The 20,566-nt window shown below is 40.8% G+C and overlaps 1 protein-coding gene across 1 annotated transcript; it reads right to left on the reverse strand.

The window, feature by feature from the left end:
* Positions 1-892: 892 nt before the first annotated feature.
* Positions 893-6,397, reverse strand: LOC116529731. The gene is made up of 2 exons (XM_032247631.1): positions 6,066-6,397; positions 893-5,881 (listed from the first exon to the last, which is right to left on the reverse strand). The coding sequence occupies exons 1-2, from the start codon at positions 6,068-6,070 to the stop codon at positions 5,452-5,454; spliced, it is 435 nt and encodes a 144-aa protein (XP_032103522.1). The 5' UTR covers positions 6,071-6,397; the 3' UTR covers positions 893-5,451.
* Between the last annotated feature and the right edge of the window lie 14,169 nt (positions 6,398-20,566).

A 20,566-nucleotide genomic window follows, 5' to 3' on the forward strand; every position in this document is an offset into this window, starting at 1 on the left:
GGTTTGGAAGAGATGTAGCTTGTTTGTGAGATCAGGACAGCTGATCATCTCCACGCATCTGGCAGTAAGGGGACCAGCTCTTCCCCAAAGTTCGAAGGACTAAGTAACATTAGATATCAGACAGAACAGACCCACAAAACTATCTAACACAAGATCCACCCGAGCTAGGTGGCCCACAACAAACAACGGCTTCTATTCCCTTTCTTGCTTACCCACCAGTCCCACCAAAAGCTCACTGGTCTATGTTGAACCTTATAACTGGAGAAGTTAGCCTCATGTGTGAGCGGAAAATAAATACCTAATAAATAAATAATTGATGCAATAGGTGAAGGTGATTGCTGTTTTGGGTTTTTAATGAATGGCAGACGATGAAATGAATACTATGACGTACATTGTCTAAGTGAATATCCAGAACTCAAGCTTCAGTATAAGTATAAACGTAAGCTTAGCTAAGTCAGCATGAATGGCATTTTAAAATATGCTTGTTTTGTTTTTGTTTTTGACATATTGAATACTTACTACCTCCCTGGTAATGAATAAAAACAATGAAAAATTCTTAGCAACCTAAACAACCAAATAAGATTTATACTGAACAATTTCAATGTGATCAATTTATTTTTAATCAAACAATATTTGATTTGACAAGGTACCTGGAAACAGGCTGTGCTTTACATATAAATTAGCCATATGCTTATTAAAGAATGTTAATAAAAGTATGTTGACATTTTTCCTTAAGTAATATTAAAGTGACATTTTATTTCTATATATTTTCATTTAAATTTTTAAATAATTGTCCAGTGACCTAAGCAAATACTGTAAAAGAAAACCAAACAAAAAATTCACTGATTAAAATCATAAAGAAATTGCTTCATTTTGGAAGGAGCAGTGCACCTTAGGATAAGGTAATCTTTTATTCAACAAATATCAATTGACATTTTATTCAATGAAGAAAGATTGCTAGTATAGTTGGAAACCTTTACAATAAATGTTTGTGTGGGGACTCTTAAAGGTTGTAAGGTATATCTATCAAATCCAACATCAGAAAATATACTCTATATTTTTTTAGCTTGATAAGCTTTATTTATATGCTGAAATGTAAACACTCCTGGATTTTAAATACATATATATATGATTGATAGATTTCTTGGCGCTGACACCATTAGAGGATTTGTTTTGTTTTGGTATAAGGAGGAATCACTGTTTAAAAGCATTATGTATCTATATAGTTCTGAATGTTTTAAAAAATCTAAATGAAAAGAAAAATCTACACCTAAATTTTCTCTTGCCTTTTTCATGTGGAAAAAAACAATCTAATGTGACAAGTTTACAAGAATCTCTATTATTCTTTTCCTTTATGTAACCCAGTGTCTTGTTTACTTGTGATACCCCAGTATGTTCTTACAAAAATTAATTTCAAGTCTAAAAGGCAGGATAATCACTACTTTCAGCAGTAAAAGGTATCAGAAAGAAATTGCAGTTTAAGCATCGATAGCATATAATTAAGGATAAGAAAAATTATTCTTGAATATGTGTTGCTTTAATTTTTCTCCTGATGGCTTTTCAGATTACTTTAAAAAGAGCTATCAAAACTCCCCCTCTAGAAAAGGTCTGCTAAAAGGCACAGACACTTGGAGATCCACGAGCAGGAAAAAAATAGGTCATCTTATAAAATTGATTATGTTAGCTGTCTACATGCAGTGCGTATGTCAGCAACAAGGAAAACAGCCTCCAGATACATTCTGCAGGCAGATTTTCTTCTGGAGAGAAACCTATGTCTTCCTATACGTTGTGAGGCCAACAGGGTAGAGTAGGGGTAGTGAGGTTTCATCCACATCAGGCTGGCTTTTTAAAGACAGCCAATAATATTTTGTAATAACAAAAGTGATATATATACATATTTTTTTTCCTGTCTAAACCTGGAATCCTGACCACCTTATTTTAAACAAGCCAGAGACTGCAAGCTTCAATCTGTTTGGATAGAAAGGAATTTATATAAATGTTTTGTTCAAGCCCAAAAGGGAAACAGAGTATAAACATACAGTGCATCAAATATGCATACCCAGCTTCTATATAGCTTAGTGCACAGAAGAGGAAAAATAATCTAACCTTTTGGTAGTCATCCCCAGCAGTCTTTAAGCTTAAATATCTTGTAATTTGCAACATCGTTTCCATGACCCCAACAGTAAGAGATGAACCAGAATTTCACAACTGTCCTGCTCTCCTCCCCTCGGGCATCTTGAGAGGAGGGAGAGAGAACAAGAAGGTCAAAGAACAAATGGAAACAAAATCTGTGTTTTGCACTCTTTCTCTGCACTTGAGAAAGAAAAGGAGGCAGATAAATCTGTATAATACTAAACCAAATCTCTTTAATTCCAGTCAGCTTTTATCATTCAGCCACTGAGTCTGTGTGTGGAAAAATTCATGCTAATTCCCCCCTAGCAACAGCCTCAGCCTATCAGGAGACTTTATGTACCATGCAGCTGCCAGCCAGAGAGAATGACTCTAAGTAGGTCAGGCCTGTATTTCTAAAAATGCTACGGTCTAGTAACCCCACTGTCCCGTCTGTCTGCCCTGCCCCATAATAACCTCAATTGCTTGGTGACACAATGACATACTATCCTGTTAGAGTGCAATCACATCATGCTACATTATTCTGCTGCGAGCATGACTGCTGGGTGAAGGACCCTCAGAGGGGCAGCATTAATCAGGCAGGCATTCATGTCCAGCAGCACTTCGCTCTAGAAATGGGGACTGCATTAATGACCAGCTGTTTGAACTAACACAAACAAAATAATGTCTTCCACCCTGTTGGGTGCACAGAATACACTATTCTGATGTGGCAGGTTCCGCTTCTTGACTAAAGCAAAGATGTAAATTAAACGGGCTCAGACAATGTCAGTTTTGGCAACCTCAAAGTGAGTATATTTAAATTATATTACATGTGATTCAAAAAGCTATTGATTTAATATACACAGCTTTCCATGCCTACAATTTTCCCTAATCCACATTAAAAAAAAAAAAAAGAAAGAAAAATGCATACATGGGTAATGCAATACATATGCACATATTGCCCAAAAACTAAACATGAGCCGAACTAAAACTGACTTCTTGGGCAGAGAAACAAAACAGGTCAGGAGTAATTGTGCGGCATGAACACAAATAGAAATGCAAAATGAATGAATGAATGCCGTGGAGGAGCGCTGAAAACAAATAAGAGTAAACATTCTAAGCCTGCGGACCAATCAGCTCCTCCCACCGTCTCTTTGTGGAGGCTGCAGTAGCACCAAAATCTCGAAGCACAGGAGACGAGGGAGGGAAGTGAGCGTGGCCTTCAAATCTCAACAACCGTGGTACCCTGACTTCCCTTAGCCATTACTGACTAGCTGCTGTTTGGCTTCAGAACAGCAAAAGCTCCTTCAAGGTTCAAACTCGGGAGATCAAAAAAAAAATGGAAACTTTTCAATTCTAAAGTGGGAATGTTAGAACTTAATTTACCCTATTTACTTGAGTGTAACTTTTGATGTCTCTCTATTGAAATGCACACACACACACACACACACAAATTATGTACGGATACAAAGTTAGGAGACTGGCAGTGGCTCCTTTGGCTATTTAGTAAAACATCTTATACTGATAGAGCTTGCATTGATATATTCTCGCATGATTAATTTGCACATTTAAGGGTTCACAGTTTCATTTAATGAATATATGCCCCCTGACAAATTGATAATTTAGCCTTCAATTATACAGAATTCAGCAAGACTTCCCTGTGTAATCCATCAGTATTTGATTTACAAACATAGAAAATTTCTTAATCCATTTGCCCTTGTTTGAACTGGGTTTGATAACTTAGTTATGACTATCTTCTTCACTTTGTGGCACACATCACATAGTTATTCTTGGATAGATACAGTCACTGACGCAACCATGAACCGCTAATTACAAGCTGCTGACATTCTGCTTGTCTATGCAGCTTTGAAGTTCCAAGTCTGTTTTTCTCTTGTGCGCTTGCTCCGTTTCGTTCTCTTCCTCTCATGCCACCCACCCCTAATCACCTCGCTCTCTTTCCTCTTTTGACTTTAAACCCTTTCTGGATTCACTCTAGGACTATCTGGAGAAAGAGGTACGCACGATCAGATTCTGTATCTTAGTGCTTTTCCTTTCCTTCCGTACTATCCCTGCACACCCATCTACAGTTTGAAAGTACAGTAATAAGATCCTCACCCAGCCCCACCCGCAGGAATGCATCAACAGCTGGCCAAACATAATCCAGCACACAGAGCTGCCTTTGTAGAATTAGTGACAAACAGTGGAAGGGCCAGACAGGCGTCCCAGAAGAGCTCCCCATGACAACTGGGAAAGCTCCTCACCCCCAGGGTTGGCTGACTCCACTGAGCTGGGGTTGGAGAACCCCAGTCCTCACATCTGAACGTACAACAAGCCTCCAGTGCCTGCCCTCAACCTCACCAGAATCTACTCGGAGGGCACTCGGCTCTCCGTAACAGCACGTTAGAAACAAGCATTCTCCATATTGACAATGGCCATACTCCGCCTCATGGCACATGCCTTTCGAAATGCAACACGGCAGATCTGCAAATCATATGAACAACATTTACACCTGTACCTAACCGCCTAGCTGTGAGCCGGCAGGACCACCTCTCCTCTTTAGAAAAGGATTTCTTTTTGCAAATTACAGGCTGATCCCAGCATTCTGAACCATGTAAATGTAACACAGTATTCATCTCCACTGAGCATTTGGCATCTGAAGCTTGTGGTAGCCAGCTGGTCTCAAAGTCATCTGGGATACATTTATTTTGATTAAATTGATCGGATTTCTATTTACAGGATAGAATTTTTTTGCCATTACTGAATACAGCTGTGTTTACAGGGATTTGTAGGAGAAGAAAACAAAACCCACCATCGGTCCTAGCAAAGCACAGAGCACTCAGAACTGGAAGGAGTTAACACAGAGGGGGCTTGCTTTCACAGTAAAAAGAAAATTCTGCATGCAGCTGCTTTGGCCATGCTGTCTCACTAGTCAGGAAATGGGTGTTGAGCTGGAGCTGACAACACAAGCTGCAATCAAGCCCGATCCAGCAAAGTGACAGACTTCCTGTGTAAAATGGTCAGAAACCTCTTTCCATGTCTCTACACGCATGCACATGCATTTAAATCCATGCTGCGAGGCTGCGATTCTCTCTGGGGACCCTGGTACAGTCACCTAGCCCATCAGTTCCTTCGCTGACAGCGCCGGGGACATCCAGACTAGGATCTACAGTTCCTCCATCCGTGTGCCGGGTGATAAATTATGCCATCCTCCTAGAATGAGAACGCACAGCGAGCGGCAGACAATCGCCCCGGCGTTCGGCGTCTCCTCTTGCCTTGCACGCGCTCCCTCACTCCGCCTTTCTCCAGCTCTGCCTTCCCAGGCACATGCATCAGATGCCTTGTTTATCCATCTTCAGCTGCGCTCCGAGGTAAAATGCCACCACATCTCGCCACGGCTTGTCCCCCAAGACTGAATCCCTGGGAGCAGCCCGAGCTGGGCGCACGCGGTGGGGGCCACGGCTGCCCTGCCCTGCGCAGCACCGGTGGGCACTGCATGGATGGAATTCCCAGCTTCCCCTTCCCCGGTCCTTGGCGTCCTCTCTGGCCGTCCCTCCCCAGGTCTTCTGCAGCTTCACCCCGTCCTGCAGGTCCCCTCGCCCAGCTGCGAGGCAGGAGACCGCGGCCAGAGCTCCGCCAGCAGGACCTTCTTCCGCAGGGCGCAGACGCATGATTCCGGGATCGGGGCACCACGGCGAAGCCCGGGCGGGAGACGCAGGAGCAGCTCAGGTAACCAGGGAAAGCTTGGCATGCCCACGGAGATGCCGCCCTGGAGCTGTGAGGAAAGACGGTCTGGCTTCAGAATTAAGAAGAAAAAAAAAAAAAAAAAAGAAACACAAAACAGCGCAGCTCGGCGCCAGCGGGGGTGGAAAAAAACAGACACAAACCATAAAAAAAAAAAGCAAGTGTGTTAAAATAAAATTTAAAAAAAAAAAAAAAGAATACACAGATCAGGGTACTTCATGCGACTTTATTTCTGACGTTTCTTGGCTTGTTGGCCTCCCCACCCCCTCCAAAATCGGTTCTGTCCCTGAACACCACTGTCTGTCCATGAGTGCCAGTCACAAAGGCTCCAGCTCCCAAGTGCTGCAGACCCAGCATCACATGAGAAACCACATGACAAACTGCAGTCGGCTGCTGATGTGGTCAACTACTTCACCCAGGCAGGGGGAGCAGGAGGGACACAAAGCTCAAGTGCCACATGCCCCGTTCCGGCGGCCAGGAACACATTTCCTTAAAAGAACAATGGGAAGCATGCCACTGAAGCTTGCTTGGGAATACATACATACTTTTCCATTTGCACACTTACAGACACTAAAGAGGCCGTGGATACTTGAAGACATTCTGAGGATGCGGTACCACAGACACAAGCTGGATGGCAGCAATATTATTTCTAGTTTGTATTAGTCAAAGCTGATTCCACTTAAGTGGATTCCTGAAAAGCACACACCACGTCTTCATAGCATGATCAGGCTTGGAAAACCAATTCTATTATCTCTCCCTGCGATCTGTATCTGAACCTGCATTCTGAATAATTTATTTTTAGACTAATAAGATGCTTGCCAAGACTGCTCCCTTTCTTCGGCAAGCAGCATAGGCAATGTTCACCCAAGTGGGAAAACCTTGTCCCTTTGTAAGGAGAAGAGAGGAGATTTTATTTTTTTAATGCAGTTTCTTATTTAAAGGCAGACATAGCAATGATGTTCTCGAAAGTAATCTTAAAAACAAGTGAAACGTTTCTGCTTCATTGAATGGACATGTCTCTTATTTACAGTTTGGCATCTAATGCTGGCAAATGGTGGTGATATTTTTCTAACACTGTTCATGGCTGCAGCTAGAGCCCTTAAGCCACATGGAGATTGCTACTTCTCAGCAGGGTGAGAGCAAACAATTGCTTTCTGGAGCACCTTTCTGTGGAGGTGCTGCACTGTCAAGTATGTTTTACCAGTTACATTAAGGCAGATATGAGTGAGATGGCCTCAGGGTCTGTAGATTGTGTCACTCCTCCTGGAATTAAGTAAGTTGACTATTTGGGAAATTCTTGCCAAGATGTGAGAGGTATGGCTTTTTAGCAAAATTGATTATGCCAGCTAACGAGAACTGGAGAATCGTTAAACAGGTGGGAGATAATTGTCTACAATATATCTTACTGAACTGTGTAGATATCAAGGTTAAGTGGCCACCAATTAATTTCAGATGCTCTTTTAGCCTCTCACTGTAAGAGTGTGTTAAGGATGGTCCTAGATACTGGGGTTCTAGTGATGAGCAAGACAGGCATGGTCTCTGCCATCTTGGAGCTCAAGATCTAGTAAATGCACACATCTTTGGTCCTTCAAGAAAACCTTTTCCCAATTTGAATTCTCCAAAGTTAACCAAGGAAGATATCCAGCAGTTACCTTCTCTACCCTTGCCTCTTCAGCATCCTCTGTGATCTCCCAAATCCTAGATAGTTGTTCTTTACCATCTGCTCTTGGATTTAAGATTTCCTCTCCATCCATTCCTAGAGTTCAAGCTCAGGTCCTCATGCCCTCCCACCCAATGATCTCCTCTCTGGTCACCCTCTTTTTGTTTCATTCCATTTGGCAGTCTGCTGCCAAATGAATCCTACCAAACCAACACATTCATGATGTCCAGAACTACTGTGCAGATGGGCTAGACAACCCTTTGTCCGAAAGCAAGGTGGCTCCTCATTTCTTCACATTCATACACTACCAGTCAAGACACTCTATTATCTGATTATATATTGTCTATGTAAACAGATTGGTCTATTAACGATCTTCTAATCATATCCTCCATTGAATCAGAGAAAAAAAAATAGGGGCTTAATTTTCTTAAGAAGGCATAAAGCATTGTACAAGAAGCAAAGACACATGAAGCACTGTCCCTGCCCTCAGAGAGCATATACTCTATAGAGCCTGTGGAACCTTTTTCTATCATTACTGTTTATTATCTTCGATGGCTAGTCATTTCTTCAGGTTTTATTTCCCATGAAAATATTTAGTAGGTCTCAATCCACTTGCTAAATTTGGGTCAGGTAAGTGGTGCCATAGAAGGCCTAAAAAGGAAACAAATACTTCTACCTAAATCTCTGAGGAGGCTGCCAGAGTTCCTTGGGATTTGCAGTGAGCTATAAATACTTTGGCCCGGGAGTAAGACGGGGTTTAGGTATTAACAGCAGTAGCAATGGCAGTTGCTAAGAATCAGCACTTAGTATGTGTCAGCATCTATTGTAAGCATTTTAGAGAAATTAACCTACTTAATTTTAGGAGGAAATATTTTTAACAAGTTATTTTCAGTGATATATAGACAGAAGCACAAAAGAGAGGTTAAGTTGTCCAAACTGCACAGCAAGTCAGTGGCAAAACACACCTGGCCCTCAAGCACATGGTCTTAACCAACATGCTGTCCTGCTTTGGAAATGAAAGAAATTGTGGGAAGAAGACCAGATATGTGAACATACATATATATGCCTGAAGGTGGATGAAGGAATCACTGTAGTTCAAGTAGGGTATTAGTTCTGTAGAAGTGGGATTAGGTTGAGGAGAGCCACAATATAAAGCTAAGACATTACCGTCTTCATAAACAATGGGATCAACAACCAAATTGTAGGATAGTAAGTCCGGTAGCCAAATCTAAGACTGAGGGGGGAGAAAGGGATTGGATATAAGGAGACTAATCAAGAGGCTTCTGCAATGGCCTGGCTAAGAGGGAATGGCGCCCAAACCTTGGTAGTGGTGAAAGAAAATTGAGATGGATGCTGGTGGTGGTACAAAGAAATGACATTATTGTGGTATTCTTGGAAAACAGAAGGTGATGGTAAAGCTTACTCTGCATTTTTTGTTATTGCACTTTAGCTTCTGGAGTACATGTGCAGAACATGCAGGATTGTTGCATAGGTACATACATGGCAAGGTGGTTTGCTGCCTCCATCCCCCTGTCACCTATATGTGGCATTTCTCCCCATGTTATCCCTCCCCAACCCCCACCGTCCTTCTCCTAGTCCCCCGCAACAGACCCCAGTTTGTGATGTTCCTCTCCCTGTGTCCATGTGTTCTCATTGTTCAACACCTGCCTATGAGTGAGAACATGTGGTATTTGGTTTTCTGTTCTTGTGTCAGTTTGCTGAGAATGATGGTTTCCAGATTCATCCATGTCCCTACAAAGGACACCAACTCATCGTTTTTTCTGGCTTCATAGTATTCCATGGTGTATATGTGCCACACTTCCTTTGTGCAGTCCGTCACTGATGGGTATTTGCGTTGGTTCCAGGTCTTTGCTACTGTAAACAGTGCTGCAATGAACATTTTTTATAGTGCAGATGAAGAAAGAATGCAGCTCCTTGAGCTTAGGAGATGCGTCATTCATTTTTTTCCCCAGTAGCTAGCAAAGTGCTTGACATATCGTTTTAAAATAATGAATAAACGAAGGGGATGGAGGTAGAAATGGGAACACCAGAAGTGATGATGCCACACATAACAAAAATCTCTACAGTGAATTTAGGAATTCACAGGACATCTGAGTGGCTTATGCGGCTTGGCTTCTATCATGCCATTACTTATAAAGAAACAATTTATTTTCTCTTTCCACCTTTGGCCTGGATTTCAGATGCTACCTGCTTTCCCCCACCACACGCCTCGAATGCTTCTCTAAAGGCTGATCTTGGTCAGGCTGTTTGCTCCGCTCTGTCCCGGCGACCTCCATCCTTGCCCAGCAACTGCAGACTCATCCTCTCTAGACCTGGATCCCTACTCAGAATGTTTGCGCTTATCAGGGCGATAAGGTAAGCGGACCAACATACTTCACCATTCTTTAATTTTTTTAAATAGCCAAGGGAGAAACCACAGACATTTATCAGCCGTCGCACACAATCTTAGCTAACCAGAATACTACAGTAATGAACGTACCTCATTTCTTGGGCAGTTAATGAAGGTTAATGTGACATACTGCCTCTGGCTGTGGAAGTAAAAAGGGGTGTTACTGCTTCGTATTATAGCTGGGGAAAAGAAGTGTTAATAATCTTTCTCATCAGCAGTAAAGAACTGAGCTTTTAGTACCCAGATATATTTTAGTAAAAGGCTAGTATATCATCTGTAAGTGGAGTTCAAGAGCAATGTTAGATAACTAGGGCATGTCAAGAGCCTGCTTATACTAGAGACCAAAAAAAAAGAAGAGGGAGAACAAGAAAAAAATAGCGAAATACAGCCAAAGCTGAATTTATTCCAAGAAAAAAGAAAAATGTAAATTTATGTTGGAAGTGTTGTCATTTAGATCACTTTAGATCAATTTTAATCCTTTAAATAGAAGAAAACTTGGATCTCACAAATAAGTGATACTGAGTAACTGTATGAGCAGGGTCTTTGATTCGATGATGTTCACACAAATGCATTATGTGGACCTGCTAAGCTAAGGTAGTGTGGTAGGCACTGTCCAGGACCCTTACAGAGCTTACAATACACTTATCCAGGAAGACATTTCCCTTCCTTTTACAGAGGGAAGCTATTGCATTTGATGATTGTAAAAAATAGCAGGGAGGCGGGATAGAGGCAGTGGCTCACTCCAGCACTGGGAAAGGCCAAGGCAGGTGTATTGCTTGGGCCCAGGAGTTCGAGACCAGCCTAGGCAACATGGCAAAACCCTGTCTCTACCAGAAAATTGTACAAAAATTTGGTGTGCACCTGTAGTCCTAGCTACTCAGGAGGCTGAGGTGGGAGGACCACTTGAGCCTAGGAGGTGGAGGCTGCAGTGAGCCATGATCATGTCACTGCAATCTAGCCTGGGTGACAAGGCAAGACACCGTCTCAAAAAAAAAAAAAAAAAAAGAGCAGAGTTTAGTTAAAAAAAAATAAAAATAAAAAGGGTATGCTCTTTTGATAGGGAGCCAACCCACCGAAGCCCCTTGGAGATCTTACCATAGCAGAAATAGCTTGCATGATGTGAATATTCTATGAATGTGACTCTTCAGTCCTTTAAGTGAGTAAGAATGTAAGAATGCTATGCTTTATGTGTGCAATCCTGCGAAATATTAATGATGTGCTGACAGTGTCAATAAAGCCAGGGTCTCTTAGTAGAGTTGCTACAGGACTTAAACTGCATGTCATGGTTTCTAACGTCTTCAAAATGGATGCTGAATTAAGACGAGCCCTTCCCAAAGTAGACTGGCAAAGTGACTAATTGCTGGCTGCTGGCGGAGGACTGATTTCCCCTCTCTCTGCTACGCAACGTTATTACCCTTGTCCATTTTACAGGGACCAAATGGCAAGTTTAAGGTGGAAGAACTGTGTTTGTTCACCTGTGAGTGGTTTGACCTTAGGCTTTGCAGAGCACTGTCAGGAAGTCGGTTTTTCCATGCTCTTTACAGTAAACAAAGACAGTGTGGCCGTGCTCCAAATGTTACAGAAGGTCAGGGACCAAACTGCCTCAAAGACAAAGACCGCTTCCAGAAATTGAAACACAAAATAGATGTGAGCGCCATCAACATTCCACTCTGTGCTCCTGTTCATTCTCAGTGTTTGCTTCAAACAGTGTGACACATACCCAGCGTAGATGCACAATGGAAACAGAATCATAAAACCCCAGGTGCTGGAAAGCACCTTAAAAAGGTCATCTGGTCTGACCACAAATCTAAATTGTGAATGCTGCCCTTTAAAACCTCCTTCATGTAATCATCCAGGCTCGAGGGGAACACCACTGGTGACTATAAACGCAGGGCCCTGGGAGAGAGATAAGCCATTCCATCTTCTGAATGCAACAGCCTGAGTATTTAAAACCCTGGGCCAAGGCCGGGCGCAGTGGCTCACGCCTAAAATCCCAGCACTTTGGGAGGTTGAGGTGGGCCGATGAACTGAGGTCAGGAGTCCGCGACCAGCCTGGCCAACATGGTGAAACCTCATCTCTACTAAAAACATAAAAATTAGCCGGGCGTGTTGGCACACACCTGTAATTCCAGCTACTCGGGAGGCTGAGGCATGAGAATCCCTTGAACCCGGGAGGTGGAGGTTGCAGTGAGCTGAGATCATGCTACAGTACTCCAGCCTGGGTAACAGAGCAAGCCTTCATCTCTAAACAAAACAAAGCAAAAACCAAAAAATCCTGGGCCAAAAGGTCCTACCCCATGATAGTGGGAGCCTCACTGGAGCTTCTGTTTATTAACCCTTGATTTCAAAGTTTGGGAGCTCAAATCTAGTGTGATTTCCACATCATGGTCCCTCAGTTACTAAAATCTAGGGAGCTCATATCTAGCGTGGTTTCCACGTGATGGTCCCTCCCCATCTATCATCCCCCATCCAGAATTTCTTTCTCTACACAAAATATCTGCAACTTCTTTAGACATTACTCTGTGACTTCTAGTCTATTTAACATTCAGTTTCAGAGCCTAGGAATAAATTCCAGTTGATGAGTAGTGCTTTCAATGATGTATCACACAGAGCATAACACAGGGTCCCATGATGTGGCTACACAAAGCAAAACAGGCCTATTACTTCCTTCATTCGAATTGATCCTGTTTCAGTTAGCGCAGCCTAAGCTGGATTTCCTTTCCCAGTGGGCACCTCATGCTGCCGACTCTCACTAGGCTCACCTGTGCCTTTGTTCATACACTTTGACCTAAATCACATTTCTTTATTCTTTTTCTTTCCTAGCTACTCTGCACTTACTGGTAAGATATTTTAAATCACATTTCTGCCATCTTCAGACAATGCCATTGTGCATTTATTTGACTGGTTTTGTTGTGTTACTGGCTTGGGTTACCATATATGTCCAGATTTTAGGTATATTTTAAACATTTTTAAGCCAGGCACAGTGGCTCACACCTGTAAGCCCATCACTTTGTGAGGCTGAGGGGGAGATGACCTGAGCTCAGGAGTTTGAGACCAGCCTGGGCAACATGGGGAAACTCCATCTCTATGAAAAGCACAAAAATTAGCCAGGCATGGTGGTGCGTGCCTGTGGTCCTGGCCTCTCAGGAAGCTGAGACGAGAGGATCACTTGAGCCTGAGAGGCAGAGGCTGTAGTGAGCCATGATTGTGCCACTGCACTCCAGCCTAGGTGACAGACTGAGACCCTGTCACCAAAAAAAAAAAAAAAAAAAAAAATTGAAGGAAAGAAGTAGTAGTAAGCTATTCTTAAAGGAGTCATAGGTATACGTGTAAATACACGTATCTATCCATTGTAAGATACAAGACTTTTGAGAGCGAAGTTCTTAGAAAGCGATGAGTACACCTTCTGTTTCTCATCTATCACAACAGCACTGCATAGAATAAAATAACTCTCATTACAAAAAATAGCCTGGCCTACTGGGAAAAATACTGGACTAAAAGTCAAAAGCTGTGGGATCTGGTATCTGTGTTGCTGTAGACTATCTGTTTATCTTTCATATAATTATAGAAAGGTCATTTTGTCTTTTTCCAGGCTCTAGGTTCCTTCGTTGTAAAGTGAGAATCTCTACAATATGCACGGTGAGCTACACTGCCTTCTAATAGTTTATATTTCTGTGGAATCTTCATTAAATTTTTAAATTTTTTAATACAATGGAATAAACTGTATATTAGCCAGTGGTTAAGCCCTGGCTAAAGTCTCCTATAGACTTTCATTAACATTAGATAAGTTTTATATTAAATTCTGTTTTAAAACAAGTGAGTGAGTGGCATGTTCACAAATCAAAAAGTTCTTATATCCAGAGTTCTTTTCTTTTATGCCAATTAGGGAAATTAGATAAGTCTGACTGGGGGTCCTGGAATCTTTAGCCTCTGATAAAATAACAGTTTTGAATAGGTGAACCAATTACTGAGATTCTTGGTGTAAGGAATGAATGTCATAACGTGATATCATCACTTTCCTATAATCCACATGTCTTCTTAAAATGTCTTTAATTAACTATACAGAGAGCACCTTTAGGTTGAAAAGATGTAGTTTCTTTCACATTTTTTAACTAGAGCCATGACAACAGAGTGCCTTGATGTCAATCAGTAGTTCCTACAATGGGAATACTATTCACACTCGGCGCCGGGGGGAGGGAACAATGGCCTATGGTCATAACAAGAGAACACCAGCTCGTCTTAAAATCTTGCCTTAGAGTAAAATTAACTCCACGATCCCATTCTAAGACACATCCAATCCTCGTAACCTTCACCGAGTACAACTGTTGGTCTTTTTACTAAGTATATTATTAGAGTATGCAGTTTTTCTCTTAGATCAAAAGAACTAAAATAAAAATAGGAATTCTGGGTTTCCTTTTCTCAAAATCTGGGCCCAGTTTTGGTCCAGCCTTTCTTTGTGCATGTTTCTTCACCATTCTGACCTCAGTACCATTCTCTATAAAACAGAGGAGGTCTCTCAGTGTCCAGGCTCTGTGCCCGTATGTCAGAAAGAAGGCATATTTTTTGGCTTTTGAAGATCTTCTGCTTCTAACAGGTTAAGTGATCCAAGCAGTTTATGATCCTTGAGATCCACAAGTCATACTGTATCTTAGTTTCTCTCGTTCTTAAAAGCCTCGTGGCAGAGACCCTAGTGCAATAATATTATCTCAGTCTCACATCCCCTTTTTGGGCATCAGGCAGAGGGCCCTCAAGCCAGGACCCTGGGCTTGAATAGCACTGGGCATGCAGCACTTCAATGAGCCTGAAAAAAGAAAGCCACAACTATATGATGAACACATAGTCCAGACATAGAGAGTGATGTGGAGATGGACTGATGCTTTCTGATGTTTGCAAAATATACCTAAGTAGCAAATTGTTACATAATTAAGTGCCCAATGGCATTTGATATGAACACAAGTTGTAAACATTAGCTTACTGTAACCAATATAATAGAGACTCTAAAATGCAATTAGCACAAATGACCACATCTCCATTCAAGTAGGAAGGTAGACTTTTAGAGGAAACCTTAAAATAATTAAAGTGGGCATGTTCAGGATGCCAAGTGCACACAGATATATCATTAGCTGCTAAGGCAGTGAGGCTTCCTAAAGCAACAGAGGAGGCAGGCTTATGTCCAAGGTTATACTGAGCATCTTATTGAAGTACAGCACCCCCACCCCTGCATCTGATGGCCTTTTCTGCAGGTCCCCCAAGATCAGTGCTATAGTATTACGGTGTCTATAGGATGTAGACATATGGAAGGGAAGAAAAGGACAGCACACTGGAAAGAAAAGATGTTTATTTTTTACTCCATTTGACTCAATCCATGCTTTATGTAGAATTTGTCCCTTAAGGACAAAAACCTAATCGGGCTTTATTTTAAAACTTCTGAAACATGCAATAAATCATATGTGATTTTTTTATAGGAGGTGTGACTTAATGATTGACTTTATCCTCATGAAAATAACTCAGCTTACATGAAACACTGGTTCCTGATCATCCCTTTTCCAAAACACAGACACACATACGGTTTATGTATAAATGGATATGTGTAGTTTTATTAACATCATAAAGTTATAAAATGGATATAACTGTACAAGTATGCAAAATTATACATATAGAAGACAGATTATCAACATAGATAATTTAATACAGTTGGCTTAATTCTTGATACTCTGTATTCAAAGACAAAGATTTGTAATTACTGAGGATACTGAAAAGAATATCTTTTTCCAGCATCTAAGGAAAATTTAAAAATAATTATTCAAATACGTTGATATATAGACATAAAAGTAGCACCTCTTCATATGACTTCTTTGAAAGGAGAAACTTTTGTTTATATGAGTATATTAAAAAGGCCAAAATGATTTTCATACTCTTACTGAGGCTGGAAAAAGACACATTGATGAGTAAGTGGATTATCTGGTGTAGTAAATGTAAAATAATACGTCTTTTATTTGTATATGTATTCTTTCCTTAGGAAAAGAATACATCTAATAATACTGGACAATTAATACTTACTGCATGCTAGGCACTGCTCTGAGCACTCCATGTTACTGAGTTAGGCACTATTTCAGTCTCCACTTTATAGCTGAGAAAACTGTAGCATCAGAGAAGTTCAATAACGACAAGGCCACAGAGCCAACACATGGGAGAGCCAGGCTGCATACTCAGGTGTGAGGCTCCAAAATCCTTGCCCAGAGTCCATTACCTGCCTTGTATCTCTTCTTTCTGTTTCTCTTCTCCCACGTGACCCCCAGCACCCAGAACCAAATCAAAGGCAGATCCTTCTCTTGAATCTGCTCAGGCCTCGTAGTTAGTGTCCATGACACAGAATCGGGCTTTCTAAAGGAGTTTTGGAGATATTTTATCTAATTGTTGTAACAGCTCTGCCACTGTGCTATTATTCTCTTTTGACAGATGAGGAAACTGAAACCCACAGAGATTAAGTAACATCCTCAAGATCAAAAAGGTAACAAACAATGGAGGCAGAATTCAGACATTGCTGTCCATGATGCCAAAGCCTGTGCTCGTGGAATTACAGTCAGAGTACAACAGCTCAAGAGCAAAGCATCACATCGAAGTCAAGGAAAATCAGTACAGAGGTTTGGACAAACAGCGTCAACTCCCGGTATCTGGGTCAGCAGAAATGGCCCCACTGAGCAGCACTGAGATTGCAGGATCACACGTCACAGTCTGCTTCCTCTTTGGTTCTGAGCATTGGCCTCATGTCCACTCAAAGTAAATGGCCCCTCTGACCGGAATCAGAGGTGTCTGAGCCATCTCACAGAGCCAAACAAATATGACTTGCTGTTACAAAGCCTTTCGGGAATTATTCCCAGTATAATAAACATATGATCATATAGCAAGTTTTGGACTTTTGATAAAGTCCAAAAACAAGGGAATGTGGAGTATCTAAGAGAAAAGATTAGAATGTAAATGAAAGGCCAAATAAACTGGGGCACACTATAGGATAGAGCCCTGTGTGTGATGGCCTGTTTATGATGAGCCATAGAAAAGGATGGTGAATTCTGGATAATAAGAAATGTCAATGAGATGGAAAGAACCACCTGTTTTATGTAAAACTCCAAATAACCAGATCACACTGGACAGCCACTCAAATAATGCCTTCATAATACAGAGTATTACTGAGAATAACTCAATTCACAGGGAGTTTAAGGCAGCCAATATTTGATAGCCTGTCAGAAAAAAACAGAACGGTAATTACAGAAAAGAATCAAATCCTCGGAAAAACAAAAATTAATCAAACTAAGTTTGTAAAGCCTATCTTACAGACACATTGTCTGGACTGGTCCTCTCAAAAGTACTTTTTTTCAAAATTGTATGCCAATTTACTGAGTTAATTTAATGATTTTTGTCTGATTACTTCAAAACTGGAAATACTCTATGACTCATAACATCTTACAACCTTTCTACTTTCTTAAAGAATCTCAAGTTTATAATGACAGGATTATTTTTCAAAAATTAAACAATAATGTAATGATTTCTGTGTGGATTGTAGAAAAATCAACCTTATGACAACTGCAACAGCTGCATGAAGAAATTGAGTAATTCCAATCAACTTGAGATCATGTCTAATCAAACACAAATACAACTGATAAATTTCATTAGTGGGGAGATTAACACACAATTATGTAATAAAATCCTTTAGAAGTACTAAAATGTTAGCATAGTTCAGATATACAGAAAAATTTCAAAGATATACAGAACTCCCATTTTTCCCTATTACTAACAACTCCTATTTGTCACAATTAATGAATAATTAATATACAGTATTATTAACTAAAGCCCATACTTCATTGGATTTGCTTCATTTTGAGCTAACATTCTTTTCCTACGTTCCAGGGTTCCATGCAGGCTACCACATTATTTATTTGTCATTTTAGGCATGTCTTGGCTGTGAGTTTCTCAGACTTCCTTGTTTTTGATGACCCTGACAGTTGGAGGGAGAACTCGTCAGTTATTTTCGTAGAATGCGCTAAATTTGAGTCTGGCTGATGTTTTTCTTAGGGTTTGACTGAGGTTACGGATTTTGGGAAGGAAGACTACCACAGAGGTAAAGTACCATTCTCACGAAATGATCTTAAAATACATACCCTCAGCTTGCCTTATACTATTAGTGTGAGCCTTCATCACCCGGCTGTTTGTCACGTTTCTCCACTGTAAAGTTACTCTTCTCATCACCCACTTTTCTGTACTGTACTCTTCGGAAGAAAGTCACTATATGCATCCCAAACTTAAGGAGTGGGAAGTTCTGTTCTACCCACTTGTGAGCAGAATATCGACATAAATTGTTTTGCATTCTGCTGCATGGGAAAATTATCTCACTCTCCCATTTATTTGATCATTTTTCTTATCAGTATGGGCTCATGGGTATTTCTTTTATACCCTGGGTTATAATCCAATACTAACACAACAAATTTTTTATGGAGATTCATCCAAATATATTGCTAAAATGGGCCTGACACCTCTCTACCTTGGCCAAACAGAAATTCTGGATGTAGTGAAGCACTCTGGTGTCATGTGGACTTTGAAGGTCAAGAAACTATGGATTGTCAGGACACACTTGCTCTTCCATCTCACAGAGACAATGGGGATATATCTCCTCATTTCAGGAAACCTTCTTCCTAATATTTCTGATACATCCAGGATAAAATTCAATATTTATAATCAATAGCTTCAAAGGTAAGCATAATTTGTTTACTAGAATTCTTTTTTTTAATTGTACTTTAAGTTCTGGGCTACATGTGCAGAACATGCAGGCTTATTACATAGGTATACATGTACCATGGTGGCGGACTGCATCCATCACCCTGTCATCTACATTAGGTGTTTCTCCTAATGCTGTCCCTGCCCTATCCTCCCACCCCTGCTATCCCTCCGCTAAACCCCCACCGGCCAACAGTCCCCACTGTGTGATGTTCCCCTCTCTGTGTCCGTGTGTTCTCATTGTTCAACTCTCACTTATGAGTGAGAACATACAGTGTTTGGTTTTCTGTTCTTCTGTTAGTTAGCTGAGAATGATGGATTCCAGCTTCATCAATGTCCCTGTAAAGGACATGAACTCATCCTTTCTTATGGCTGCATAGTATTCCATAGTGTATATGTGCCACATTTTTATTATCCAGTCTATCTTTGATGGGCATTTGCGTTCATTCCACATCTTTGCTCTTGTGAACAGTGCTGCAATAAACATACGTGTGCATGTGTTTGTATAATAGAACAATTTATAATTCTTTGCTTATATACACAGTAATAGGATTGCTGGTTCAAATGGTATTTCTAGTTCTAGATCCTTGAGGATTCACCACATTGTCTTCCACAGTGGTTGAACTAATTTACACTCCTACCAATAGTGTAAAAGCATTCCTATTTCTCCACATCCTCTCCAGCATCTGTGGTCTCCTGACTGTTTAATGATCGCCATTCTAACTGGCGTGAGATGGTATCTCAATGTGGTTTTGATTTGCATTTCTCTAATGACTGGTGATGATAAGCTTTTTTATCATATGTTTGCTGGCTGCATAAATGTCTCCTTTTGATAAGTGTTTGTTCATATTCTTTATCCACTTTTTGATGGGGTTGTTATTTTCCTGTATATTTGTTTAAGTTCTTTGTAGCGTCTGGATATTAGCCCTTTGTCAGATGGGTAGACTGCAAAAATTTTCTCCCATTCTGTAGGCTGCTTGTTCACTCTGATGATAGTTTCTTGTGCTGTGCAGAAGCTCTTTAGTTTTATTAGACACCATTTGTGTGTGTTTTGGCTTTTGCTGTCATTGCTTTTGGTGTTTCAGTCATCAAGTCCTTGCCCATGCCTGTGTCTTGAATGGTATTGCCTAGGTTTTCTTTTAGGGTTTTTATAGTTTCAGGTCTTATGTTTAAATCCTTAATCCATTTTGAGTTCATTTTTGTATAAGGTGTAAGGAAGGGACCCAGTTTCAGCTTTCTGCATATCGCTAGCCAGTTTTTCCAACACCCTTTATTAAATAGGGAATCCTTTCCCCATTGCTTGTTTTTGTCAGGTTTGTCAAAGATCAGATGGTTATAGGTGTGTGGCATCATTTCTGAGGCCTCTGTATTTGTTTTGGTACCAGTACCATGCTGTTTTAGTTACTGAAGGCTTGTAGTATAGTTTGAAGTCAGGTAGTGTGATGCCTCCAGCTTTTTTGTTTTGTTTTGTTTTTGCGTAGTATTGTCTTGGATATGTGGGCTCTTTTTTGGTTCCATATGAAATTTAAGGTGGTTTTTTTCCAATATTGTGAAGAAAGTCAATGGTAGCTTAATGGAGATAGCATTGAATCTATAAATTACTTTGGGTAGTATGGCCATTATCACAATATTGAATCTTCGTAACCATCAGCATGGAATGTTTTTCCTATGTTTGTGTCCTGTCTAATTTGCTTGAGCAATGGCGTATAGTTCTCCTTGAGGAGGTCCTTCACATCCCTTGTTGGTTGTATTCCTAGGTATTTTATTCTTCGTAGCAATTGTGAATGGGAGTTCACTGATGATTTGGCTGTTTGTCTGTTATTGGTGTATAGGAATGCTTGTGATTTTTGCACATTGATTTTCTATCCTGAGACTTT

Source organism: Sapajus apella, unplaced genomic scaffold (assembly GCF_009761245.1).
Source record: "Sapajus apella isolate SASKATOON/1434 unplaced genomic scaffold, GSC_monkey_1.0 scaffold63, whole genome shotgun sequence".
Lineage (NCBI taxonomy): Eukaryota > Metazoa > Chordata > Mammalia > Primates > Cebidae > Sapajus > Sapajus apella.